Genomic DNA, 27,420 nt, shown 5'->3' with positions numbered 1-27,420 from the left:
GTCTCCCTGTAGGTGAATGTGATTTGAGGGAGAGGGGATGATGCAGCTGCATTAACCTCTCTCAGTAAGCTGAGCATGACCCACGTTCGTGTGTCCGGAACAGAACCATGCTCAGACGAAGCCAAACGTCTGATCAGAAGAGTTAGTTCCATGTCACACTGCATCACAGAGCTCAGCATGCCTCACATTTCCTTTCATTCTGTGCACAGGACTGGTGAATGAGTTGGCAAAGCTGGGCCTCCTCAGCAAGGGCCAGGGCAGCCCACGTGCTGGGCTGGAGCCCTCGACCTGCTTCCACGTGGCTCCTTACACCGAGGCCTCGCTGCACACACTCGGTAGGTCAGGACTGTGGGAGAGGCCCTTGCTGGCTTTTGGAAGGTCTGACAGCCTTACTGGGGGCTTTTCCTAAGTAAGAACATTGGGAATATGCTTGTTGTCTGTGATAACTCATTCAGTGTTCTGCTAGTCAAGCAGAGTAACTCTCCTTGGGTGTCTTGTGTTGTAAATGGAGGAATCAATGGGACAATGACATGGAAACACCTTTTTGAGGTAAATGAAAGACATGTGAAAAAGGAAATGATTTAAATGGGACACAGTAACAGCCAATTAAACCTTAAACCTGCTGTAATGCAAAGATTAATATCCAATCAACACATATTTATTGCTGTAGTTTCAAGAGAAATCCAGATATCAAAGTGAGAGAACTTGGTGTTTGGGCATGGAAAACTGGAATCTGCTGAAGTGAGAGATGCTGGCAGCTGTAGTAGGTGCAGAGAAGGCACTTTTTCATTTCACTTTACTCAGATGTTCTTAATTTCAATTGATACAGTTGAATTCCCTTCAGCAACTCATTCATTCAAAGCTGAGAAACTGGTAGGACTTGAAATGTGTTTTCTGTTGTAAATCTATGACTCAGACAAGCAGGAGAGTCCTCAGCCTAGTAGTTCCATACCCTTGGAGGTCATGGTGATCTGGTGGTTGTTTCACTTATGTGTTTTCCTCTGTGTTCATTTTTTATGTAATGGAATCAATTCTTTTAGCTTTTGGATACCAGGGAACCTGCTTCTGCAGGGGGTTGGACTGGATGGTCTCTAAAGGTCCCTTCCAACCCCACCATTCTCTGATTCTAAGTATATGTTGCTCTCCAAAACCAGGGTCACACTGGCTCAGAAGGAACACTAACAATCACATGCATGTCATTCACCATTCCCTAGCTCTGTGAAATGTTAAGAAGGACAAATAACCAAGGAAATAGATGTTAATCTGTACAATTGCTTAAGCAATGGTGTAGTGTGAAGCAGTGTGGCATCAAACCCAGATTTCTGATGGGCAGGGGATTCTGCAGGCTCTCCTGCTCCCACCAGGATCGATGATTGGTGATAGAACAGTCCTCAGTTCAGCCCTCACTTGTATGCCCTCTCATCACCTAGGAAGCAAAACACATACCAAGTGAAGTCAGTCCCTGGTCACCAACCTGAAAGTGACGCCTGAATCGTTTTGGTGTAGATCTGTCAGCTCTGCTTAATGCTGTGAATAAGGACCCCAAAATGTTGGTTAAATATCTTTTCTTCTCGTGGCAAAAAGCAATTGCAGTGAAGGAGTGTGAGTGATTAGCAGGAGTTGGCTGTGATCTTGCCGCCAGTGCATGATCCCTTCTGCAGCAGGAGGGGCAGCATCAGAGACACTGGGAATTAGTCAGTTCCCTCATGCCAGGAAAACACTTGAGATTTGTTTCTGTGGGATGCCTACTTGTGTTCTGATGATCTCCCTGGGCAGGAGGAAACCTCAGTGCAGTGCCAGACCCTCGTAACATCCCTCTGGATCTTTCCTGCAATCGGACATACGCCTGTGATCCTGAAATGGAGCAAGTGGTGCTGCTGACGGTGGTTGGAATGGATGCTCTGAGGAGTGCAGGACAGCTCCTGCACCAGATCCTTCTTCCTGAGCACGGTAACCAACCCTGGAGTGCAGGTGATCCCAGCTCTTGGAGAGGCCTGTAGAAACTGGTCAGGAAGGTTTGTCCTGTCTAGGTGTTTTTATCACAGCAGGAACACTGTGAGAAATGTGGTGAAAGGGGCCCGAGGAAGGAGGACAGGTTTGTTTGTTTCCCTGCCTAAAGAACTGAAGAATTATCGTGGTTAATTAGCCATGGGCAAAGCCACAAAGCTGCAAACAGCTCAGGGGTGCTTAATTTTTGTCCAGAGAGTGTCAAATGAGTTCAATGATGTGATTGGCTTGTGTGTTTTCTGTATGCAGAGCATTATGTCTCTCCCTAAGCACCGTGAGGTAACACAGCTGTGCAAGTGGGGCACAGCAGCAGGAACTCAGAAGGCACAGGCTGTTCTGGCCACTGACATCCTTTGGCATCAGAAGCAAGACACTTCATCACTTCATGCTTCCTTTCCTCACACACACACAGGAGGAATATCAACACTGTCTCCTGTGTTACATGCTTACAAAGGCATGAAGAGTGCTGTCAAGTGCTCAGCAGGATGATGATTATACAGAATTTCACGACACAGATTGCACCCAAGTGCAATAATACAGGAAGGGCACTAACAAAGGGCAGAAGTCTGGCACCTCATCTCCTGCTGTGTTGTATCCTACTCTCCTGAAACAGTATGGTGGAGTAAGTTCTGTATCAGGGTAGGTGAGAAGGAGATGATAGCTGACAGAAGCTTCCAGCAACACACACTGGTGGGTTGAGCCCCTAAATGTCTCACTGCACTGGAAGCAAGGCCCTTACAAACACAGCAACACTTAATGTGCTTCAGAGACAAGTCAGCATTAAGCTGTGGCTTGTCACTGCAATGAATACAGCTCAAAATGAGAGAGGAGAGGTTGTAAAGGATCTATAATTATGGATTATGCTGTGTCAAAGCACATTGTTATCAGTGTATTCTCAGTGTTTCCTTTCAGCTCCTCTCCATTCTCCATCCATTCATTAGAGTGTTCTCTAATCAAATCGTGGCACTCCTGCTCTGTGGCTCCCTGCTGATTGCCCACATAGGCCACGTCTTTGCTTGCACAGTAACGTCATCTCCTAGCACTGGTGTCCTGTGGCTTTTCCCAGTATATTTTTGTGTCTGCATTACAGTCCATTTTGGATGCAACAGGGGGTGAAGTCAAAGCAGTTTTGGAACTCCTTGCCTAGTAAAAACAAGATCAATGTGAGCTTAGACTTGTCTCCAAGGGAAAACACGGCTCCCGTGAAACTGACTGAGCAGATCTCTCTTCACTTGCAGATGGACCCAGATTGGGGTTTGAGCTCCTGGGTCTCAAGTGGTTGCCCCATCTCACTCGGTGTCAGGCCAGAGAAGTGACTCCCTTTGAGGTTGGAGATGTTTCCTGGCGAAGAAGCCTGGAGGTGCTGATGTCAGAGCCAGCGCTGGTGTGTGCGCTGCGGCGGCCCAACGCCTTCCAGGCTCTCGCAGATGAACTGAAGAGGTTTACACAGTGCAGGGAGGAGCTAAGCAAAGCTGGCAGCCTTCCACAGGCAGTCATGGCCTTGACCCCAGAGGTGACATTCAGACAAGCCATCCACTTCTTCACAGAGATGGATTTTGTGACTGGTAAGACGTGGTTTTGCTGTTTGTAACGTGCTATAAGGTGTTGGGGAGTTCCTTGAGCTTAGGCAAAGGAATCCCTCACTACGGGGGTTTCTCCTCACAGAAAAACCTTCTCACTTGAGGTTCCATTTGGTGCTTGGATACAGAATGGTGAAGGATATTAAATCAGGAGGAGCCAGCTGAGGTTATCTACAAGTTGGCCTATGAATTAATGTGGCTCTGGTGCCCTTTCCAAAGATCTCAAGTTACTCCATAAATACTACACAGCTACTGCAGTAGTTGGCAGGATCAGTAAACAATACTGTGCATTTTGTCTCAGCATGTAACAGAAACTGGGAGGAGGAGGCCAAGATTTATCCCACTTACATGTGGGCACCTAACAGTGCCTGACTTCTTGAGGCTAGATACCCTGACCTTGCCCCTGTACTCAGGGGGACAAAGGTGCTGCCAGTCCCACCAAAGGGCTGAAGCAAGCAGATGCATCGAGAGTTTCTTTTCATCTTTGAACAGAATGAAGAATCTGGAGACCTTTGTTGTCAAGAGCTTCTCAGGCTTGAGTGATTTATGCAAGCATTGATCCTTCAGCATAGTAAACCTGCTGCTTTCTGCTTGTAGCAAGAAATGTATAGCCACACCTCTTTAAATCATTGTGCAGACTATGGCCTGATTGATGTTGGATGCTTTGGAGGAGCAGAGTATGAGCTCCCACTGTTTTCTTCTCATGTGAAATATGTTGGCATATCAGCTCTGTTCCTGAGGAAGCCTGGCTCCTCACACCTAAAGAGAGACAGTTCTGAGCCCAATTGGTTCTGATTATTCAGACACAGACATAAATCAAGGTTGTGCTAAGGCCGTGTGGCAGCTGAGGAGGGGCGGTGCAGTTCCACGAGTGCATACGTGCTTTGTGATCTCTGGCTCTTCCCCTGTCTTTTGTGGGGTCTTCCCCACAAAAGGTCCTTTGTTGTCAGCACAAGCCAAGATGCTGGTGTCAAGCACACGATGCTTTGTGTGGTGCAGAGTTACAGATTGGCTTTACTGAACAGAAAGAAGATGTGATGGTGTCAGGAAAAAAAGAGACTTTAGTCTCACAGAATGATTGGACTGAACGACAGGGGTGTTTTATGTCAGGTTGGAGAGCAAGAAGAGAAGGCCTTGAAAAAAGAAGGCATCACACATCCCAAATTAGTGTGTAAATCTATAAGAATTTGTGCATTGCTGCCCTTCATTAAAGTTCTCTTGAGAGCAAAAGGCAAAATAAGAGGAAGGCAGAACTGTGAGATCAGTTTATTGAGGAAGGCTGCAATTGCAGTCCCAGCCTTTCCCATGAAAGCCACTGTCAGGAACAAAGGAGCATAACTGAAGCATTACTTCAGCATCCTGCACTCTCTCTTTTGTAAGGTCATTGCATTTTTTCCTTCTGTTCTTGTTATGCTGGGAGGAATGGAGGGGCCCTTGTCCTAGACAACAGCTCTGCAGTATTTCCCAGCTGGTGGATCATCTTGCCATTTCACCTCCTAATAAAATCACCTTTGTCACTCCCCACCCTCCCAAACAGGGAAGGTTCCCCCAGCAGTGAAACCAGAGACATGCATCTCCTTGCTTTCACAGATGCAGAACAGCGGCCTGCTATGAGATACCTGCCACCAGCTGGCAAGAGGCCCCGGGCTGAGGGTAAGGCCAGAAATATGCACAGTCACCTCTTCAATCAAACAAGTGATTTTATACTCCTAGAACAGATGGAAGAAAACTACAACTCTGTGTCTTTTGTCAGGCATGGAATGGTAGGGTTGGAAGAGACCTCATCTAGTCCAACCCCCTGCTGAAGCAGGCTCACCTAGATCAGGTCACAACTGAAATGAGATTAGCAAAGCTTCAGTTAGACATTGTAATCCCAGGCACTGGCAAAGAAAAGGCCAGCTGGGTTCACTTGGTACTGGAGCAAGGTGGTAGTACTGCCAGATCACTCTTCTGCTGGGTTCTGTGCATGCCTGGGTGACCCATCTAGGGCTGGTGCGGAATATAGGCTAAGGAGTAATTAATGCCAGCTCTTCAGTAGCCGTTTTCAGATACAGATCTCATTTCCTAAGTCTCACACAGGGGCTCTATCATTTTCAGTAGTGCCAGCCAAGTCACCACAGAACTGACAGATCCTAGAAGTCCTCTCAAATAACTCCAGTAGTAAAGAACAAAAGCTGGTACTGTGAGGATGAGAGCTGAAAGGTTGAGCCAAGGGGCTCAGAGCTGGTTCCACCTTCCATGTGTACTCTTACTATTCCAGCAAAATAAGAGACAGACATGTGGAAAGAGAAAGAAGTCCATTCTCATTAAAAGAATAGAACACTTTGGCTAGACACCTTTAAGATGCACTGCCCTGGGAAATAGAAATATCTGGGTTTCATGCAGTAATAAGTACAAAAGGATGGTAATTTTTTTTGGATGAAGAGACTTTCTTTTTCTCTTCTCTGTCTTTCATGTCCCAGTAGCTGAACCTGCCAGTCACTGGAAAAGGAAATCCTCTCTCAATCTGATGCAGGCTTCTCCTCATTCTGTCCCAGTCCTAGATAACTTCTCAGCTCACGTGTGCCTTGAAGTACCTCCAGTTCTCCTCCTCTCTGCAGGTCACTGCAGGTTTGATGTTAGGCTGAAGGAAACATTTTATAGAGGCTTTTGTCAGAAGTTCTGACTCACTGGGCTCCTTTCATACTGCTCTGCTCTTGTGAAAGCCACTGAAGCAACCATTCCTGGCTGCTTGGGGAACTTCAGTGAGGTTTTATCAGCAGGGCAGAGGACAGGACTGAGCAACAGCTGTGGGCTCAGTAGATGTGTGGTCAGAGTACACTGCCCTTCTTCGCTTCCAAGGGCACAAGAGAGGACGTGAAAATAAACACTTGAGCTTCTGGGACTTACAGTAGAAACCAAGCAGCTTCTAACTTGACTGTGAAATGTTGAGAGCACAAAGGTAGCTTAATGCCACCCTTAGCCACTGCCTGAAATGCACAGGAGAGGTAACCAAGAGTCAACATGGTTTAGGACTTGCAGTCCTTTCCAGCGTGTGTTATTGGGCTTCCTGGGGAAGGAGTGAGTGAGTACATCACATCCCAGCTTGGCCCAGTACATCTGAAAGCCTGAAATCAAGCCCTGTCTGCCCCAGTTGTGTCAGAGCAATGTGGGCTGCATTAGGTAGAGATGATGTATGTAGATGTATTATTTAGAGATTAATGTCCCAGAATGCTCTCAGTGCTTACTCAAACCTCCCTGCTTTGCCTCTTTAGGGGGAGAGCAGCAGAGATGCCATGCAGAATCACTGTTTACCTACTTGCAAGCAGGTAAGAGAAGAGCAAATGGAAAAAAAGGTGATTTAAGGACTTTGTGCAATTCCCTCCTCGAGATGTTCCAGCCAGACTTTCTCCTTAGGCCTGAGCCCAGTCAGTGATCTACACTCTGTTTTCTAAGCATGCCAGCAAATCTGGTATTTGCTTCTCTTAAGTTTACACTTATTTTAAGCCATAAGCATCTCTGAAGCACTGCATATAAATAGTGTGTCAAATAAACACCATTTCCCACAGTTACACTGTGAAATCAAAACCTATGTAACAGGTATTTGGCAAAAGAGATTGTCTGGGAAGAAGGGATCTAAAAATATCACAGAGCAGGAAAACCATAACAAAGACCAGACAACGTGGGCAAGACTGGAAAGCCACTAACAGCCTGAACTGGAGCTGGAGAGCAGGGATGTTTGAAAGCTGCCAAACAGGTGCCTCTGTCCCATTGACAGACAGGGGCATTTTCTCTAATGGCTGTCACTTATAATCACCAAGGAGAGAGAACACCAACTCCAGAGGGCAAAGGGTTCCACCTGTTTCAACACTTGGCCAAAACAAGGTGGCAAAATGACATGACATATCCCTCCTGAAGTGTCTGAAGTGCAATGTGTAACCATGAGGCAGCAATATGCCCTCATGGGCAAGAAGGCCAACAGCATCTGGGGGGCATCAAGAAGAGTGTGGGCAGCAGGTCTACTCTGCCTCATCTGCTGAGGCCTCATCTGGAGTCCTGTGGCCAGTTCTGGGCTCCCCAGCTGCAGAGAGACAGGGAACTGCTGCAGAGAGGCCAGTGCAGGGACACCAAGGTGCTGAGGGGATGGAACATGTGTGTGAGGAGGAAAGGCTGCAGCCCTGGGGCTGTTCAGCCTGGAGAAGAGAAGCCTGAGCTCAGGGGCACCTCAGCAGCACTGACAAGTACCTAAAGGATGGGTGTCAGCAGGATGGGGCCAGTGTTTGTTATGGGGTGCCCAGGGCCAGGACAAGGGTTGATGGACATGAGCTGGGACACAAACAGTTCCACCAGAACACAAGGAGAAACTGGTTTGGTGCTGAGGTGAGGGAGCCCTGGCCCAGGCTGCCCAGGGAGGGTGTGGAGGCTCCTGCTCAGGAGGTTTCCAACCCCAGCTGGACACGTTCCTGTGCCCCTGAGCCAGGGGAAGCTGCTGGAGCAGGGGCTGGGGCTGCAGCAGCTCTAGAGGTCCTTTCCAGCCAGCACTGCTCTGGGATTCTGGTGATTCACATACCACAAGAATGAGAGTGTTTGCCCAGAAACACAGCAGATGGTGAGGAAAACATCTTGAGGACAATGAACGCTTATGTAACAGCGTGGAGTCGAGGTTGCCCCTCTGCATGGCAGCAGCTGAGCGCATCCAAGCAGCTTCCTTCTGCACTAGCAGGCTGTTGCTATGGCATTGAAACCTTTCTGTGCAGGAAGGATGTGCAGAAAACAGCAGATCTTCAACAGAGGGTTTCCCTGCACAACAAGGGTTAAATCTCCTCTCCAGGGATGGGGGAGTAGTCTTGCTCTTTATTTCTGATGCCATATTTCCCTGTCAGTGCCCAGCAACGTGCTTCTTGCTGTTTGCAACGTGCACCCAACGACAAGCAGAGCTGTCGACGCTTCACCATGTCCACATCTGTGTCACCAGTAGTGGGCTGGTCAGGAAGCACAAAATGACACTTTCTGTACACAGACAGATGCTGGTGGATCAGTTGGAGCAGTTCCCTCGTGCTCCATGCTGGCTGACGTGCTGTGGCACCAGCACTTGGTGGGTCCTGGCTGACTGTTGGCAGTGAGTCTTCGAGGGATGTTCTTAGGATGAACTCTCACCTGCATTCCTAAAAATAAGGTGCTTTACATTAGCAAAAGTAATAATTGGAAAGTGCTGTCATTTAACAATTAAAGTTGTGGGGTTTTTTTGCTATTTTGGTACATTTTGTGTCATCAGACAGCAAAAGTGGCCGGGTCTGTTCCCCAGGGCGGGCTGAGTGCTGCACCGGGCTGGCAGCTCTGCTCAGAGAGCTTTGGCAGAAGCCAAAAGGCTTTGCTAGAATTACAACTTTAGTAAACACCATTCTATTCACAGTGGGTTTATAACTTCATTGAGACCTGTCATACTCATTAGGGTCTTTCTGAGACAGCTCTAACAGAGAGACACGAGACACTGAGAGATGAGCTGTGAGGGACAAGAACTTTGTAGCTGTCTGAAGGATGGTGTCACATAAGCACAACAGTTCACACCCAGAAAAAAAGGTAAAAGGGAATATTTTGTCCCTCTTAAAGGCTTCATATATGATATAAAGGACTGAGTCATCCTGCAGACCTGCTCTATAAACGTTTTGGACTCGGAACAGAAGCAAACCTCCACAAGCCCAGGCTGGTGAGATACAGTTTAGATACAGTTTTAATCTGAAAATCAATCAAAACAAACCAAAACGTTAAAATAAAAACCCAAACAAACAAACAGAACCAAAAAGCCCCCAAAGTCAACCCTCTGTGCACAGGGGGGTTTATGGACTTGTTTTGTTCCCGTTCTACAGATGTCTGTCCAGGCTGTGTTTCACCTCTGGTGTGGGGAGTGGCTTCAGGTTTCAGTGGTGTGCTTTGTTACAGGAGCCCAGATGCTTTGCACGGTGCTGCTGATCAAACCTGGTGCCTGGAGCCATAATCTTGCAAAGATCCTCCGAAAACTAGAGCTGGAGAACTTCACGGTGGTTGGGATGAAGCACGTCAACCTGGCAGCAGGCATTGCCTCAGGGCTGCTCTCTTCTCAGGTGAAACAGGTTTGTTAAGAAACTGCCCAATCTGTGCCTACCCTTAGGTTTAGAGTGGGGGGAGGATGTTTGCTGGAGAACAATCCATTCCCCAACACAGCAGCAATTCCCATCCGGGATTTCTGAGCTGTTGGGAACAATCAGCTCTGTGCCCGGATCAGGCTCAAAGCAAGCTGAGTGCTGGCTGCTCCTTTCATCCAGTGCCACAAGGAAGCACACCTGCCTGCTCTTAAAAGTTTGGAGGATTTGAGCGACACAGACCTCCCAGGAATCTCTTTAGTTGCTAATTTACAGTGCTCACTCCTTAACTGCCACAGAAGTGGCCTCTCCTTCTTCCCCAAGGTCACCCCAGGTAGGGCACAGCACAGCCCCTGCACGTGTGCCTGCTTTTCCTCCCCGTGTTTAAACCTGGAAGCTGGGACACACTGGTTGCACTGCCAGAGGATGGATACCTCTGGAGCCCCGTCACCTTACACTGTGTTACAGATGCAGCTGAATCTCTCTTCCAGGAGCATGTGTTCAAGTCTGTAAAAACGACCTGCAAAGAGACAAAATCGAGTTACTGTCCTTTCTAATGTCTACCACACAATCAAGAGGCTGCTTAATCTTGGGATCTTACAGCTTTTTGTTAGCTAAAACCAGGTTTCTGTTCCTGTTCTGTTCCATCACATTTTTTTCCCTAACCTGCAATAACCTGAGATGAGTGTAGAGATCCTGTGGCAGCCAGAACCTGAAAGCTGAGCACTTCAGAGCAGTTACATTGATTTTCTTTTTCCTAAAATACCTCCAAAACCAAAACAAACCCCTTGCTATTTGGTTGCTTTCATGAAGACATCTTTCCAGTCACCAGGGGTGATCCCCAGGGCTCAGTGCTGGGGCCTGGTCTGTTTAACACCTGTGTCAATGGTCTGGGTGGGGGGATCCAGGGCACCCTCAATCACTTTGGGGATGAGACCAAGCTGGGTGGGTGTGTGGATGTGTCTGAGGGCAGCAAGGAGCTGCAGAGGGCTCTGGCCAGGCTGGAGCCATGGGCTGAGGGCAATGGGATGAGGTTGAACAAGGGCAAGGGCTGGAGCCTGCCCTTGGGGCTCCCCAAGCCCAGGCAGCTCCAGGCTGGGGCAGAGGGGCTGGAAACTGCCCGGGGAAAGGGCCTGGGGGGGTTGGTGCCAGGGGCTGAACAGCAGCCAGCAGCGTGCCCAGGGGGGCAAGAAGCAAAGGGCAGCCTGGCTGGGATCAGCACTGGGGTGGCAGCAGGAACAGGGCAGGGACTGTCCCCTTGTACTCAGCACTGGTGAGGCTGCACTTCAAATACTGTGTCCAGCTCTGGGCCCCTCTCTATAAGGAGCACATGGAGGTGCTGGAGTGTGGCCAGAGATGGGCAACAAAGCTGGTGAAAGGTCTGGAGAACAGGTCTTGCGAGGAGTGGCTGAGAGCTGGGGATGCTTATCCTACAAGAACAGGAGGCTGAGAGGAGACATGATGACTCTACGGCTACCTGGAGGGGAGCTGGAGGTGGGGCTCCATCTGCTCTCTCCAGTAAGGAATGACAGGACACGAGGAAATGGATTTAAGTTGCACCAGGGGAGGTTTAGGTTGGACACTGGGAAGAACTTTTTCACTGGAAGGGTTGTTAGGCACTGGAACAGGCTACCCAGGGAGCTGGGGGGGTCACTGTCCCTACAGACATTCAAAGCACATGGTGCTGAGGGACATGGTTTGGTTGAGTTGGACATTGGACTCAATGATCTTAAAGATCTTTTCCAGCTGTAACAATTCCATGATTCCAAGACATGTAACCAGTTAACTTTTACAGCAAACAGGCCTTTGTGATCAATGTTGCCCATGGTTTAAGTCAGGAGAGTTTCTAGCACCCTCTCACAGACTCTTCCAGGAGAAGACAGGAGTGTGCCAGGACAGTGCTGTAAGATAACCATCACCCATCCCTGGGAGCAACTCACACCTTCTGCATCACAGCACACAGACCACTGGTGAGAGGGATATAGTGGCTGTTGGAGCTGATGAGGAAGTGCTCTCCTACACAGCTCAGAACATACAGCTGAGCACAAAATGCTTGTGATCATCTGAAACAGAACACTTCAAACATCCCAATGGCCAACTTGGGCAGTGATGTAGAGACGTGTGGGGTAGATCTGAAGAGAGGTTGTCTCATGACCATTTTCTCTTGTTTCTGGAGTTCTGTTACAGCCCAGAGCAGCTGTTGAGCACTGAGTTGGTTTCCTTGAAGAGCTGGTGACTAATGAGTTTCAGAATTACAGACTGTTGGGGTTTTGTTCTCAGGAGAGGGAAAAAGCAGGTCTGCAAGTGGGAGAGCAGAGATAATGGGCTGCCTTGGGCAAGGGGGGTGGAGGTGGGAAATGCTGTCTGCTGTACAGGGGCTCCTGCTCATTTGTAAAACACAGCTGAAATTCCTTCAGTCATGAGGCCTTAAAAAGACTCAGCTCCCAGGATGAGCAGGTAGGTTTTGAGAGAGCCTCAGGGACTGGGTTGGTTTGAAACTCTGGCTTCAAGTGTCACAATGGCAGCTGAGGTGGGACAGAGCTGGATTTCGAAGCTGAATGTGCTGGGAAGTGCTTGTCCTGGAGGGATGTTCATTGCTGATGTGTTTCTCAGTTGAGGGGGCAGTGGAACACAGGGCTGATTTTACAACACTGCTCTTAATATGGGGGCAGCTTCCTGAGATTTAGCATCTCTTGTTGAAGAACGTGGAGCCAACGTGTGTGACCCTTCTAGGGATTCTGTCCAGGGCTTTTTATCTCCTGCTCACCTGGAGCCTGATCCCAAATCCATCTCCAAAACACTCCCATTGCTCTTTGTTGTGCCAGTTTGATTTGTGTATGTATTGTTTGGTGGCAGATGTGGGCTTTATTCATTGGCAGCAAGACCTACCCAGCATCTCCTTCCCCTTTCAAATGTGTTAACTCCATCCACGCTGCCAAATAACCTCAGCAACATCATTTCAGACACTGGTTACCTTTTCACCTTGAGTACTGCCATCCAGCTTCTGAGTAGCTTTTAGAGCTCTGGCATACAATAAAGAATGGGTTGCTGTGCTGGTGGAGGTTATGTAATCACAGGGGAGGTGGTAATGCTTTTTGTCTGAGGTTTAATATTAATTACAAAGTACAGCCCAAGTAAGCAGAGCTGACATTGTCCCCTCAGCTCCCAGCACGACCTGGTGGTGTTGAGGCTGTGAGAAGCAGCTCCTCCCAGAGGGAGCTCTGCCCAGGGAGGCTGGATCTCCTTTCTATTCTTTCTCCTCAGCCAGCAGCTTTGTACTTTTGGATGCTGGCTAGAAAGCTTGATCTGACACTGGGACCTGATCATTCTGTTGAGGATTGCCTGATACAATTGCCTGCAGTAGCAGGTCACTGGCCTTGGGAACTCAGTGTGTTCCCTCCAGTCCTACCTCACACAATCCCAGCATGGTGGGGGCTGGCAGGGCCCTGCAGAGCTGCCCCAGCCCCTGCTCCAGCAGCTTCCCCTGGCTCAGGGGCACAGGAACGTGTCCAGCTGGGGTTGGAAACCTCCTGAGCAGGAGCCTCCACACCCTCCCTGGGCAGCCTGGGCCAGGGCTCCCTCCCCTCAGCACCAAAGGACTTGCTCCTTGTGTTTTGGTGGAGCTGTTTGTGTCCCAGCTCATGTCCATCACCCCATAACAAACACTGGCCCCATCCTGCTGACACCCACCCTTTAGGGACTGAGCAGCATTGCTGAGGTGCCCCTGAGCTCAGGCTTCTCCTCTCCAGGCTGAACAGCCCCAGGGCTGCAGCCTTTCCTCCTCACACACATGTTCCATCCCCTCAGCACCTTGGTGTCCCTGCACTGGCCTCTCTGCAGCAGTTCCCTGTCTCTCTGGAGCTGGGGAGCCCAGAGCTGGCCACAGGACTCATCAGGGCAGAGCAGAGGGGCATCAGAACCTCCCTCCCCCCACTGCCCACACTCTGCTGGATGCCCCCAGGCTGCCCTTGGCCTCTTGCCCACCATGCCACCCTGCTGCCTCGTGGTTAGTTTGCTGTCCATGATTCCAGTTTGCTGACTTCATGGTTCTAACAGTGGAGGAAGGAGAATGTTGCTGCTTTGTAATCCTGTGACTCCCCCAGAGCCAGCACACAGCTGGAACTTGCTCTCTGTGTGCATCCACAAAATTGCTCACTGATGGAGGCAGCTGCACGTGTGCAGCCTCAGCACAGCTGCTCAGGGGTCAGCAAGGACACAGCTCAGAGCCAGGGCTGAGGAGGATATAAATAAAGGCATCATTGGACTGGCAGAGTCCAGAGCAGATGTGAGGATCTATCAGAAGGAAAAGAGTCACCTTGAGTCTCTGCCTCTGCTGATAGCAATTAGAATCAACACCCTCCTCAACCCAAAGCCTGAATGTTTGCTGGGAAACAACTGAAAGATGGGAAACAGCAGCAAAGGGGGTTTGTGTAGCTCTAAAGGCATTGTCTGGAAGCTCTGCAACAAAATCATTTCATTGATTCTGTTACACTGAACAGATCCTGTGTCCTCAAGTGTGGTGTTTTAGAGTCATTATGGTTGGAAAAGACCTTTAAGATCATCAAGTGCAATGATCTCTTTTGCAGATAGATGTTCATGGAGAGAATCACAGAATGGTTTGGGCTGGAAAAGCCCCTGAAGCTGAGTCCAAACCCTCCCCTCACCCTGCCCAGCCCAGCACTGACCCACAGCCCTCAGCACCTCAGCTCCACGCCTTTGGGATCCCTCCAGGGCTGGGCACTGCCCCAGCTCCCTGGGCAGCCTGGCACAGGGGCTCACACCCCTCTCCAGCAGCTCCAAGGGCTTTTCCAGCCCAAAGGATTCTATGGCTCTATGATAAAACACTTAGCAAGGCCATGAGTGCTCTGCTGCCCCTTGGCAGCCCCCTGGCCCAGGCACTTGCCACCTTTCCCTGTGTATCTCAGTCATTATGTCTGTCTCCAGCCAACACACTGAACCCTTCTTGCTTGGGCAGCAGTTGCTAGTTATCATCACCATTTAGCCTCAGTTAAAATAAGGATCCCAGGGTGCTGGCCTGTGCAGCTGCAAGAGGAACATCTCTGCTCAGGAGTGTTACAGGCTGAACTGACCACACTGCAATAGAAGCAGAGGTAGGGAAGTTTGGCAAGGGGCACAATGCATCAGTGGCAAAGCCAGGAGGATGGATGGTTTGCTTTCAGCCCCCCATCTAGTGCCCTGCTTCTGAGGCTCCTTGTTTGAACTCTGTAGTCCTTATCTTAGCTAGGGGCTGCCATTCTACCAGCCTGTGGGAGAAGCTGGGCTCTAGCAGCAGGGTGGGTGTGAATTCAGAAAGGTACGTTCTGGTGTTAGTTGTCCATCCCTTTATACCAGCCAAAGAGTTAAATGTGGCTCCTTCTCCCAGAGCATTTATGGCCCTGTTGATGTTGTCCATGTCCATTGCTCCCACCCTCCCCATATGTCACACTGAAGGTAAAGCAACAGCTCAAGTGCAGAGCAGCAGCTGGGGTTCGTCCCTGCCCCTGCAGGTGAGCTTCACCTCTGGATGCAGCAGGAGTCACAGCACAGGGCTCTCCTGCCTTTTAGGAACTGAGCTTTGTTTCCTTCCTTGCAGAGGGTTGTGAAGAATTACTGCTGGAGTTGTCTGTGTGTGTAAAAACTCCCCTTGGCTGAGCAATGGCCACAGGGACAGAAACCACAGGCTGCCAGGGCTTAGGCTCAGGGCTTAACCCTTCCTTCAGTGCACTCAGGTGGGAAGTACCCCTCCCTGTACCTGCTGGGCATCACAACCATTTCTGCCATGGTGTATGCCCTGGAAAGTGCCTGCAGAGACCACTGCCACACGTGTTGCAAAGAGGAGAGAAAGCCAGCAGCAATGGCAGAGCTGCTTGCTTCCAGCAGGGATGGGTCTAGCCAAAGGAAAGTGGGCATGGAGCCAGTGCTCAGCAGCACTGCTCATTGTAACCTGTTCCATCTCTCATTTCTTTTCAGGATCCTGCTGTTGCAGAAGCTCATTGCACCTACCTGACCTCGGGCACTGCTCTCGTGCTGTGTCTTCAGAGGCCAAATGCTGTGAAGAAGCTGATAGATTTACTGGGGCCTGAGGATCCTAAAGCAGCTCAGGCACTAGATCCGTGCCTTTGGAGGGCTCAGTATGGCACCAGCACAATCCAAAATGGGTTTTATGGTAGGTAAAAGGCCAAAGGCTCAGATATGCCAATGGAAAAGAAACATATGATGTGCTCTTACCCCTCCTGTCAGTGCAGACCTAACCTTGGCAGGCAGCACAGAGCATTCTTCTGAGCAAGCTTTCATTGCTTCTTGGTGGCTGAGCTGAGCCTGGCTCAAGCTATGAAATGTTCTCCCAGAAGACACATTTCAGAAAGGTTTCTTCCCAGAACAGCCCTAGATCTGTCTTCCATCAGAACAGATTTCCCTTTGATCTCTTGGCTGCTTGGTCACTTTGTACTTTCAGCTTGGTTGGTTTGTAATTATCCCCAAGAATCCATCTGTCTTCTCCCTGCCTGTGAGTCCCCTCCTGGTAACTTCCTAACTCACTGGCCTCCTGCAACCAGCTTTCACAGAGAGATAAAAGGCTCCAAGATACTAAGGTATTGAAGCTTCTCTAAACAGTAATGAGTGGTTAAAGAGAGGTAATCTGGTAGGTAATCTGGTTAAAGAGAGGTAATCTGGTTAAAGAGAGGTAATTTTTGCTGGGACTGAGGAGGGCAGGGAAACTCAGCTGCTCTGCATTGAGAGGTGTTTGCCAGCTGGCTCGTTGGCAGGGTCACACCAGGATCCTCAGCTGAGCCAGTCCCAGCTCATCTTCCAGCAGGGAGGGAATTGGGGTGTTGCTGGGTGTATGGTGAGGGGGGAGAGAGCTGAGCCTGTGGGGGAAGGATGGGAAAAGTATTGGAGGGAGAAGCTTAAAGAACCAAAGGTGCTGCTGGAGGGGACCTGGGCTGTGGCCCCAAGGAGGGAAGGATGCAGTCCAAAAGTTCCTTCAGCATCATGAGGTCACAGCCCATGAGCAGTGATTTCCTCAGTGTGGTACTGATTGTGCTGCATGTACTTAAAGGAAGAGGAAAATAATGAAAGCAATGGTTTCTATAAGTCCTGGTGGGCTGGCAGGCAGTGTGTGCCTCCAGCTGCCACAGGAACGTTCCTGTTGAGATCCATTGTGTTATTTGGCTCTTTCTGGGGTATTTTATGCTGTGAAACATAGAATCCCAGCATGGTGGGGGCTGGCAGAGCCCTGCAGAGCTGCCCCAGCCCCAGCCCCTGCTCCAGCAGCTTCCCCTGGCTCAGGGGCACAGGAACGTGTCCAGCTGGGGTTGGAAACCTCCTGAGAAGGAGCCTCCACACCCTCCCTGGGCAGCCTGGGCCAGGGCTCCCTCACCTCAGCACCAAAGGACTTTCTCCTCCTGTGCCAGGGGAACTGTTTGTGTCCCAGCTGATGTCCATCACCCCTTGTCCTGTCCCTGGGCACCACAGAACAAAGTGTCCCCCATGCTGCTGACACCCAGCCTTTAGGGACTTGTCAGTGCTGCTGAGGTGCCCCTGAGCTCAGGCTTCTCTTCCCCAGGCTGAACAGCCCCAGGGCTGCAGCCTTTCCTCCTCACACACATGTTCCATCCCCTCAGCACCTTGGTGTCCCTGCACTGGCCTCTCTGCAGCAGTTCCCTGTCTCTCTGCAGCTGGGGAGCCCAGAACTGGCCACAGGACTCCAGCTGAGGCCTCAGCAGGGCAGAGCAGAGGGGCAGCAGAACCTCCCTGGACCTGAGTCACTCCCTCTTTCTGTCTATATCAAGTGGTCTTTTTGAGGAGAGCTGGGAGGGAATGAGGCACCCATCATGTTCACCTTGGAGGAGAGGATCAGTCTTTTTTTGATCAAATGTGATCATAATCCTTAGGACCAAGACTGAGCCAAGGGAGATGCCTCACCATGACTGCTCTCAGGATCTCATCTGTGGGAGTGGTGAGCAGGATCTACCTGCACAAAAGAAATGGTCAGGGCTCTTCAGCCAAGACTTTTCCACTGTCAGCCCCTGCTTCCCCTGCTCTTAAGATTAATGGATTGTGCATCCATGTTGCCTTGAGGATGAGAGCTCATCAATCTCAGCTAGGTAATATATACCCAAAACTTTAGATACCCCTGCTACAGCTAGAGTGCATCCCAGTGTAACATAAACTGATTACAGGTTGGCTTATGTTAGCAAGAGAAGCTGAGCCTCATCCTGCCTTTCACCAGGAGTCACAAAGAGCTCACTGTGCTACAGAAACCCTCAGATGTCTGCTTAGGGGTTCCCTTCAGATCCCTGCCTCCTAAGACTGGGCTGAGCACAGAGCTGCACCAGCTGGCCACTACCTGCCCTCAGAGACCACACTGTGCCTCACTTTGGGTTAGCCCACAAAGCCTCCCTTGCACACATTTGAGGCAGTGGATGCAAGGACAATGCAGTGACAATGACTCAAGACTCTGACCCAGCTGCTGTGCCAGGAAGTGTCTGTCCTTAAGGAAAGGAGTGTTCATAACCCCTTGCACCTCTGAGAGCTTGTGCTCCAGCAAGGGGGAAACATTTACCTACAAGTTAAGCAGGAAGAGCTTAATCAGTGCTTAAGTCATCATCTGGGGGACTGTGGAAGACCACCTGCCTTCCCTAGGAGGAAATGCTAAGCTTGCTCAGCTTGGCTGCAGCTGAGGAAGGTCTCTAGATGCTGAAGCAGAGCCAACTGTAGTTGTCTGTTTCCTCCCAGAGTGACTGGGGACATTCCAGTAAGATGAAGACCAAGCTCCAGTGACATCACTGAACCAAGTAATGCAGCTTTAACACTCTGAGGGTCAGCTGCAGAGATAAACCTGCACTCCTCCCTTCTGGGTCTTAGGAAGTCACTGGACAGTGCTTTTTCTTGAACTCCAAGATCTTTTCCATGAGCATCTTAAACAGTCTTGTACCTTGAGCAAAGTTAAAGTGGTTTTGTACCTTGAGCTACGTTCAAGTGTTTCTGGCTTTGGGAACATTTGTGTCCTCTGTAATGGCACCAATGGTTTCAGCAAGGAAGGTTTGACACAGAGGTACAGAAAGGATCCAACACAACTCAAATGCTGGTGGTTTCTGCAGTCTTGGGGTTGGAAACTACTTTGTTAAGGACCTTGGCTATGCAATACCTAGAATTATGAAGTTCAACCAGGGCTGAGTGCTCTAAGAGCAGTAAGACATGATTCTTTGAACAGACAGCCTGCAAAGGTGCTAATCTTTCAGAGGCTATTTGCACCTTGTGTATGTGTATCCCAGGAGCATGGATCTGTGCCAGCACGTTGACAATCCATCTGAACTCCAGTTACACACAAGTAGCTTTTCCTCCTCTAACATTTTCCACCCACAAATCTCTAACCATTCAGAGCAGTGCTTTATAACACTGTTGCTTTATAGGGAAACAGCCAGATGCTAGGCCTGGGGAGACCTCTCAGGTCCCTGAGTTCAGTTCATTCCCTCACAGACAACCCCTTTGTGTGTTCCCTTTGGTACACAAGCTCCCTGCTCCAATAGCTACACCCCTTCTTGCATTTTCAGCCTTCCCTGGAGTCATATGCAGTTTGCATCCATTTGTTCTTGTGCCAATACCTGTACTTTAGTTTCAAGTAGTTCTTTTTCCTTCTCTGACCTTTTCTACACTTGTTGTGTTTCTCAGAAATGAGATTCCTTCTCATGTTGGGTCAAACAAGGGAAGGTCTTCTACTTTGAACTCTTCAGGTGATTCTCCATTCCTTCTGTGATCCTTAGGTCGTTTCTCTGTACCTGTTCCAGCCTCAATTTACCTTTCCTGACTGCAGGTAAACAGGAAAATATACTGCTGCCATCAATGCCTCATGCTGAGTCTGACTTCTGTGGTACATCAGAGCCCCCAGCACATCTGGGACTTGTATTATCGTTACTAAGCACATTTGTTTTGCTAACTACTAGCTCCTTCCCATTCAATAAGATCAGCCTGACATGATCCAGCAGCAAGGGAACAACAATGGAAGACTGACTGGAGCTGGTATTAAAGGTTTCACAGGCTCCTTAACACAATTCCCTTGACTGCAGTGTTAGGAAATAGAGTCTTGTTTACGTGAAGCAGCAGCTGAGTGATAACAGGACAGAATCCAAACACCAAGGCAATGGGAACTGTTCTAAATAGAATGGCTTCAAATGTTTGCTATTACTGTACAGAACAGCTGGCCTTTGAAGCAATTAGTAAGTTGCACATCATCAGCCTCAGAAAGATGAGTGTGAGTCTAGAGAATGTTTAATTCATGGCCTGAGAGAATCTTCTCATTGTGTTTATCTCTCAGGCTCCAAATCCTACCAAAGAGCTGTGCAGGATATGAAGCTGTTTTTCCCAGAAGGGCTGTGCTGTGCTGAGTCTCAGACACTAGAGGAGGAAAAGGTAGGATTCTGCCCCTTCCTGGGACGTATCCTGCTGTGCCAGAGCTTTGGCCCTGCTATCCTCTGCCCTCTCTCCTGTTATGCTTTGAATAATGCCTTTTTTGCTGTGTTTCACCAGCTGCTGAGTTTTCCTTCTCCCCTGGCTTTGCACTGACCCAGACAGTCTCAGTGCACAAGTGCTGTTGCAGATATGTTTGCCCAGTGAGCTGTGCTGTAAATTCAAGAGGGATCCAGACTCATACTTTAGAAGCAAAGTTTCCAGCAAGTCAGCCTTGCACTGGAAGCAGGTGGTGGGGAGGGACAGCAACACCACTGATGTTGCTAACACAGGGTTGGCCCAGGGGCTGGTGTTTTTGACCAGCTTTTCTCATGCAGCATTCAGGAACCCAGGTGAAGTGGGACAGCTGCTGGTTGTTGGGGGTTGTCCTTGTTCCCTGCCAGCAGAGGAACTGCCTGCAGCAATGGCCACGATGGGCTCTCAGTTACTGCATCGAAGTACAGGCAGTTCACAGAGCTGCTGCCTGCATCCTTTCCTGTGTGACCTCATCTAGGTGGGACCTGCTTTAACAGAGGGTTTGGACTAGATGATCTCTAGAGGTCCCTTCCAACTCCCACCATTCTCTGATTCTGTGATCCTTCCCTGCCTGCAGACAGAGGCACACAGACTCAGACACTGACCTCTTGGCTTGCATTGCAGGCAGTGCCCAGAGGCTTACTGGTGCAGCCCACTCCTGTTCATCTGGCCCTTCACACCGTGGTGCTGCTGGTCTCTGATTCAAATCAGTCATGTGGCAATGTCTCAAATGAAACAGGTCTTTCCTCTTCAACCAGTTTTGTGTGTCATTTCCACCCTGATCAAGTTCTTCCCAAAACCAGAGGCAGAAATGGTCGGGTTATCCCTGACCAAGGGATGGGAATTGTTCAGCCTTTCTGTGTCCACGTGGCACAGGGGTGACGCAGCTGAAACAGCCCAAGGAGATTAGCTCTGCAACCAGAAGCAGCCAGCCACATCTGTGATATGCTTCACTAATGTGGATGCTCTGCCTCTGCAACTCAGTGCAGGGCATCATGGCTGTGCTGTACTGGGGTGCATGGATGTGCCAGTTCATTCAGAGACAGAAGGGAGCTATTAGCCACCAGTGTGGCACTGGGTAAAGGTGTCAGACACTCACATGATTTGGGTTTCTGGCCTTGAGAAGCTGGGAGCAGAGATCTTAGAAAGATCACAGAATCTTTTAGGTTGGAAAAGACTCTTGAAATCATCGAGTCCAACCATAAACCCAGCACTGTCACATCCACCACATGTCCCTCAGCACCACAGCCACCCTGCTTTGGAGTGTGTCTGGATCCAAGACCTTTAAAGAGATTACAAGATGCTGTAGTGGAGGAAGCCCCAGCATGCAAACTGTTGTTCTGGCTCTAGACAAGCCAACTGCTCTCTAGGCCGGCACTTACACACACACCACGGCCAAAAGCTTTGCCACTTGCCTGAATCGATACTTAAGGAGTGTTATCCTTCCTGTTCAGACACTGGTGTTCACATGATTTGCCTCTGTTCCCTTCCCTTCCCTCCTGCAGATCTGCAACCTGAAACGTGACCCCATCCTCAGTTTGGAAATGAAGCAGCAGCGCAAGCTGGTACCACGGGGGAGAGGAGAGCAGCTCTGCGTCCCGGGCTCTGAGCAGCCACCCAGCCTCGGTAAGGCACTGCCTGCCCCTTGTTATGGATTAATTGGACAGCAAGACAAACCATCTGGTGGCAGCAAGAGTTGGTATTGATGTCAGCTCAGAAGGGAAGAGACAACTCTGAGCTGCAAAGAACAGCTCCAGTGGAGTCCAGCCCTTTAACCCTTCATCTGCCAGGCCTTTGCACTGCCACTGCTGCCATGGTTTGACCACGGGGCTCTTCAGAAGCACTGACCTTGTCAGCAGCAGAGCAAGTGCTGCCCACACAGGCAGCAGCAGCAGCAGCACCTTTCTCTGCTGAACTTCCACGATGCTGCTGTTCCCCAGCTGGGCCCCTCCTGGGTGTTCTGTCCTCCTGGCAGGTAAATGGCAATCTCTGCAGGGAGTGCTTTGGGCAGCAGGGCCACCTGACTCTCAGGCATGGACTGAGACATCTCATTCAGTTCCCACTGGCTGCTGAACAGCTGCCAGCTGCAAAATGACTTCACAGAATCACAGGGTGGTAGATAACCTCCAGTTATCACTGGTCTGAATCTGATTTGCAGTTGAGGCTTTAGCAAGTCCCTCAGTTCCCTCAGCTGCCCACAGTTTGTCTGGGCCTTTTCTGTTGATAGGCTTGTATTCAACACAGGCACTATTTGGCAGGAGATGTAACTCATCCTTCCACACTGGGACGCTGTGGGTTGATCCCAAGCCTTTCTCAAGCAGCAGTGACCAGGTAGAGCATCCCTGTGGTGTTCACTGAAGAGCAGATGTGTCTGGAACAGGGTCATTCTCATTCCTGTAGCTTGAGCTCTGGTGGGACTGACACTGAGAAAATGTTCCTGTGCTACACCTGGTTGCTGCAGTTGTTGATCCCAGTGGTAAAGCCATGGGGTTGTTGTGGACTGGCAGCAGAATAGGATAACAATGCTGGAGAATGACAGACTGACATCTCCCACCTTAAACCCTGACTGAGACAGAACCTTTGGGCACTGACCCTGTGGTGGGAGCTGCACGAGGCAGCACGAGGAGAGGTGCAGGGGGCATGGTGGTAAAGCAAGGCCTTTGCCTTAGTGAAGGCATCACTGCTTGGTAGGCACAGAGTCACTGTTGTGCTGAGGGTCTCTGAAGGAGGATTTTTCCCAAGGTAATTGCTAATTAGTTCTTTCTACTGTCTTGTGCTGGCTTTGGGCTGAGCCCTGTGCATGCTTCCTGACAAAAACCCCCAACCCTCCTGCAAGCTCCTTCTCTTACACTGCACACTTGCTCCTTCTCTTACATTACTGACACAGCAGGGAGTGACTGTGTCGAGGCTGAAGCTGCTGCCTTCAGTGAGAGCTGTGTCACCACATTACTGACATTCCCAAGCCATTGCATGTGAGATGACCAGGCTGTTCTGCACGTGCCTGGGTAGCTGCAGAGATGTGATCACACCCTGGTGTTTCTGGTGGGGGTGTGTGAGCTCCAGCCAGGTTCAGAGCACAGAGCTGCTGTGAGAGGAGACTTGCAGGTGCTCCCAGCCCAAAATATCCTGCGTTGCTGACAGCAGCAGCAGCATTTGCCATCCCTTGCTGCTGCTGGGAAGGAGCAGGTGTGGCACAGGTCTGCAGTGGCTGGAGCACTCACAAGGGAGAGCCCAGGTATCCTGCAGGCTGTGCAGAGCCCAGTGTTGGGAGCAAACGAGGATCTCTCTGCTTTGAAGCTGCCAACGGGGAGGCCAGAAGGAAAGCAGTGTGCAGCCCTGACGTGTTTGTGTCTCACAAAATGTATTTCAGAGAGTTACTGTCCTGGAAAAGCAAGTACACGTGATCTCCGAGCTGTCAAGCACCATCTAGTGCGTGCCTCCAGCGAGGCAGCCGCATCAGTCACTTGGCCCGAGCTCCAACACTAGAGGTAGCTCTTGCACACACACAGACCCCTCTGCCTTGCTCAGTCACCCCAGAGCTGCCGCCAACAACCGGCTCGGATTTGGCGTGGGGAAGATGTGAAGTACATTGAGAGTCGTGTATGCTGATGAGAGTTACATCGGGGATTATCAAAGCAGCTGGATTAACGGATTCCTTTGCTCGGAAGACACGGAATGAAACAGCCCCTGTGTTCTGTAGCAAACCAGCCCTCGTCCTGGGCTGACTCCTGCAGTGGGGTCAGTGCTGCTGCCTGCTGGTCTCCAGCCACGCAGGCACACGGCTCTGACACTTCCCACACCACAGCAGTGCCTGAGTGCCTCTCATCTTCCAGGTCCTTCTCTGTGGCAGGGGACAGTTCCTTAGAGGGCTAGCAGCTGTTGGGGGGTAGATATAAAGCAAGCCTCTGTCATGTTGTGCTCTTTCCCCACCAGACCGGCCGTTGCTCCATCAGCTCTGCCAAACCACTTGCCTCGTGCTGCCTGAGATACTCCTTCGGGGTTCAGAGCACCCACCTTACATCGAGCTGCTTGATCAGCTTCTTGGCAGGGATTTCCTGGTGACTGGAGCACGCCTGACTGTCCTGGATGCCCCACAAGCTCACCGTGTCTCTGAGACACTCTGCAGGGCAGAGCTCGGCGCTGCAGCAAAGGTACGAAACACCTGGAGTTGTGCTTTGCTTGCCTTGCACAAAAGAAGAGCCTTTCCATGCCATGCTGTGCTAAGGAATCCAGGCTGGCTCTGAGCAAATGTGCTTTGGTAGCAGTATTAGCACAGCACTGCATCTCAGCTCTAATGCCACTGGTGAGCAGCGTGTGCCTCGCTAGCTGCTCCCCGCCTTGTGTTCCTGCACCTCCACTAACTCCCAGTCACCTCACCTTGGCAGAGAATCCCAGAGTCATCTGGCTTGTTAAAGCCCTTGAAGCTGCTGCAGTCCCAGCCCTCCCCTCACCCTGCCCAGCCCACCAGTAGCCCATGGCCCTCAGCACCTCAGCTATGCATCTCTCCAGGGATCCTTCATGTGAATGGCACATCCCTGTGGCACATCTTATTCCCTTCCCCTCTCAGTGCACAGTTGCTGCTGTCATGTTGTGTTCTGCTGCTCTCATGTTATGTTCTGCTGCTCTGTCCTCACCTGTATCTCCATATAAATGCAGTTTCTATTTCCCTTCCTCTAATCACACCCCATTAATCCTCTTCTACAGTGCTAAATAACCCTTCCACTTTTGGGGCTGGGCCCTGGACCCTTAGGCAGAGATTTCTGTTTTCTCAGGTGGTTGGTGCTGACAGCTCCAGCTGCAGTCCAGTGAGGGCTCTGAGCAACTGCTCACAGGGCTTAAGCACGAGCTCTGCTTCTGGGGTGAGCAGATACCTGGCTTTATGTCAGCAGAGTGTCTGGCCCAGACTGTTTTTCTCCTTGCTCTTGGTGCAGGAGAAGCCCCACCATTTCAGGAACCTTAAGTAGGGCAGAGCAGTAAGGTGGAATGTGCAAGGAAGAGCAGAGAGTAAACAGGAGGAGAAACTCCTTATGCTGGAAGTAGCAGCCAACAAAGGGCTGTCAGAGACACACAACAGTCCCTCTAAAAATACAGACTAACATTGGTGCTTCCAGCCTTTCAGTTAGAAGAGCCTTGGGTGTTATCTGTAATAAGAACAGGTAAGATCTTTTCCAGTTGTGATTTTTTTAAGCTGACAGCACCCCTTTGAAGTGTGTCTGTACAGAATGGCAGTTACCCAGAGCATCCCCTTCGTGTGAGCACTGCTGTCTGCTCCTGGGGCTCCCCTGAGGACACCAGGAACCTGCACTGCTCTCTAGAAAGGACAAAGCCAAGGAACGTGTGGGAGGGAGACCATGGCAGCAGCACTGCTGTCCTGGCAATGGAAACACTTCCTCCTGTCAGGGATGAATGGCTCTGGGCAGAGCTGGTGTGTTTGCAGAGGATCTGGTACTGCTGAGCCCAAGGTGAACGTTACAGCCTTTGCTTTCTCTTGGCCAGAAAGGAGATGGAGCTCCTTCAAATAACAAGTGTTTCTGCCACACTGTCTCAGCATTTGCTGTTATCTCCACGTTCCTGCTTGCAGCAGCCTTGCTGACTGAGCAGCACACCTCAGGAACGTGCTGATTTTCACCCTGAGAGAAGGGCACAGGAGTGAGATGCCACAGGAGCTGGGTAGCTAACAGCTCAAACACACTCCTCGCTCATCCCTGGCACGGCACACGCTTACCTGTGCTGGCAGCATGTCACCAGAGAGCCTCACACACCTATTTAAGTGGGTGCCACACCAAAGTGCTGCTCTTGCCTCCCTTGCAGTGTCCTCCCATAGGGAGTGGTGTGTGCCTGGTGCTGGCAGCGCAGCGACACAACGCGCTCCTTGGCTTCGCCTCTCTGCTGGACAGGTGAGTGGGGACAACGTGGCTCTGCCAGCACCATCTCAACCCCCTGCCAGAGAGCTTGGGATCTGAAGGAGGGGCAGCTGACACTCTTCCTGTGATTCCCTTCCAGTTCAGGCTCCCAGGAGGTCAGGTGCCACCCATTCCTCCCCAGTTTCTAAGCCACGAGTTCTATACCGAGGGCCTTAAATCCTGAGCTGTGCTGCCTGTGAAGGGCTTGGTGCACAGTTCCACAAACACAGGCAGTTCTCTGACAGAAGGGCCCACAGTGGGAATAGACCTGCTGCATCAATGAAATTCCTGGGAGAAATATCTGAGCAGCTTCTGTGTTTGCTGTGAAAAACACCTAAAGTCAACAGCAGAGAGCAATTCCAAATGAGCCTTAAAATAAAACACCAGAAATACTGGGTAGAGGATGGATGGAAGCCTGGGAGAACAAACAGAAGCCCTCTACAGGGACTGATTAGTGAAATGGAATGATTATCAGGCCAATTAACCCACTGCTCCCCAGAGGGAAAGTTTCCTTGCACAGGGGCTGGTGTTTGGCAACGTGATGTGTCGTTTGTGCACGTGGGTTCCTCTGAGGGAGGAAGCCAAGAGAGTCTCTTCTGAACCATTCAGTGTAGTATGGATATGTCTGTGTGGAGATACAGATATACACACACCACACACACAGGTATGTGGTATAACCAGTAAGACTGCTGTGACTTTGGCTGTACCATCAGGAGGACTTCACAGCATGACAGAGTCTCAAGGGCTGGAAGGGAGCTGCAAAGCTCATGCAGTGCAACCCCCCTGCCAGAGCAGCAGCACCTAGAGCAGGGCACACAGGGACTCACCCAGCTGCCAGTGGGTCAGGAATAAGGAACTGAAGGATCCTGGAGTTTACAAGCATCATCCAAGTTTACAAGGATGAACACACAAGTTGGATGGAGCTTGTGGAAGGGGAGGAGCAGCAAGGTGTGCCCAGGATGAGGAGGAAGGGAGCCAGCAGTAAACTCATACCCTTATTGTACCATAAACCATCAGCCTGCCTCAAATCAGCTTTGCATATCTCTGAAAGGCCAGGCTGAGTTGAAGTCGTCTCATAAGGACACTTCATGCTAAGACATCCACATTGTCTGGTTTATAAACACTCCAAAATAACAGCTGAGGTTAATTACACTGGTGACTCCATCAGCAGGAGCCACCTGACCTCTCTTGTACTGACTAAATCACTGTGTGTTTATTCCACTCTTGCTGCCAGGGCCCAGGACTGCAATACCTGCACAGGTCCTGACCTGCATCCCCACTGCCAGGACTGCAGTACCTGCACAGGTCCTGACCTGCATCCCCACTGCCAGGACTGCAATACCTGCACAG

The 27,420-nt window shown here is 50.4% G+C and overlaps 1 protein-coding gene across 1 annotated transcript in view; it reads left to right on the top strand.

The window, feature by feature from the left end:
• The window catches only part of DNAAF8 (dynein axonemal assembly factor 8), a 96,016-nt gene that overhangs the window by 63,508 nt on the left and 5,088 nt on the right, over positions 1-27,420 (top strand). The window contains exons 20-30 of the mRNA XM_061991926.1: positions 210-335; positions 1,777-1,971; positions 3,246-3,572; positions 5,178-5,240; positions 6,842-6,895; positions 9,507-9,676; positions 15,656-15,851; positions 20,001-20,095; positions 21,673-21,793; positions 24,101-24,318; positions 25,979-26,064. Coding sequence (XP_061847910.1) covers positions 210-335; positions 1,777-1,971; positions 3,246-3,572; positions 5,178-5,240; positions 6,842-6,895; positions 9,507-9,676; positions 15,656-15,851; positions 20,001-20,095; positions 21,673-21,793; positions 24,101-24,318; positions 25,979-26,064 — 1,651 coding nt within the window. The remainder of the gene's footprint in view (positions 1-209; positions 336-1,776; positions 1,972-3,245; positions 3,573-5,177; positions 5,241-6,841; positions 6,896-9,506; positions 9,677-15,655; positions 15,852-20,000; positions 20,096-21,672; positions 21,794-24,100; positions 24,319-25,978; positions 26,065-27,420) is intronic.

This window comes from Colius striatus, chromosome 3 (assembly GCF_028858725.1).
Source record: "Colius striatus isolate bColStr4 chromosome 3, bColStr4.1.hap1, whole genome shotgun sequence".
Classification (NCBI taxonomy): domain Eukaryota; kingdom Metazoa; phylum Chordata; class Aves; order Coliiformes; family Coliidae; genus Colius; species Colius striatus.
The sequence above is the reverse complement of the archived record's forward strand: the minus strand, read 5'-3'. Positions and strand labels throughout refer to the sequence as shown.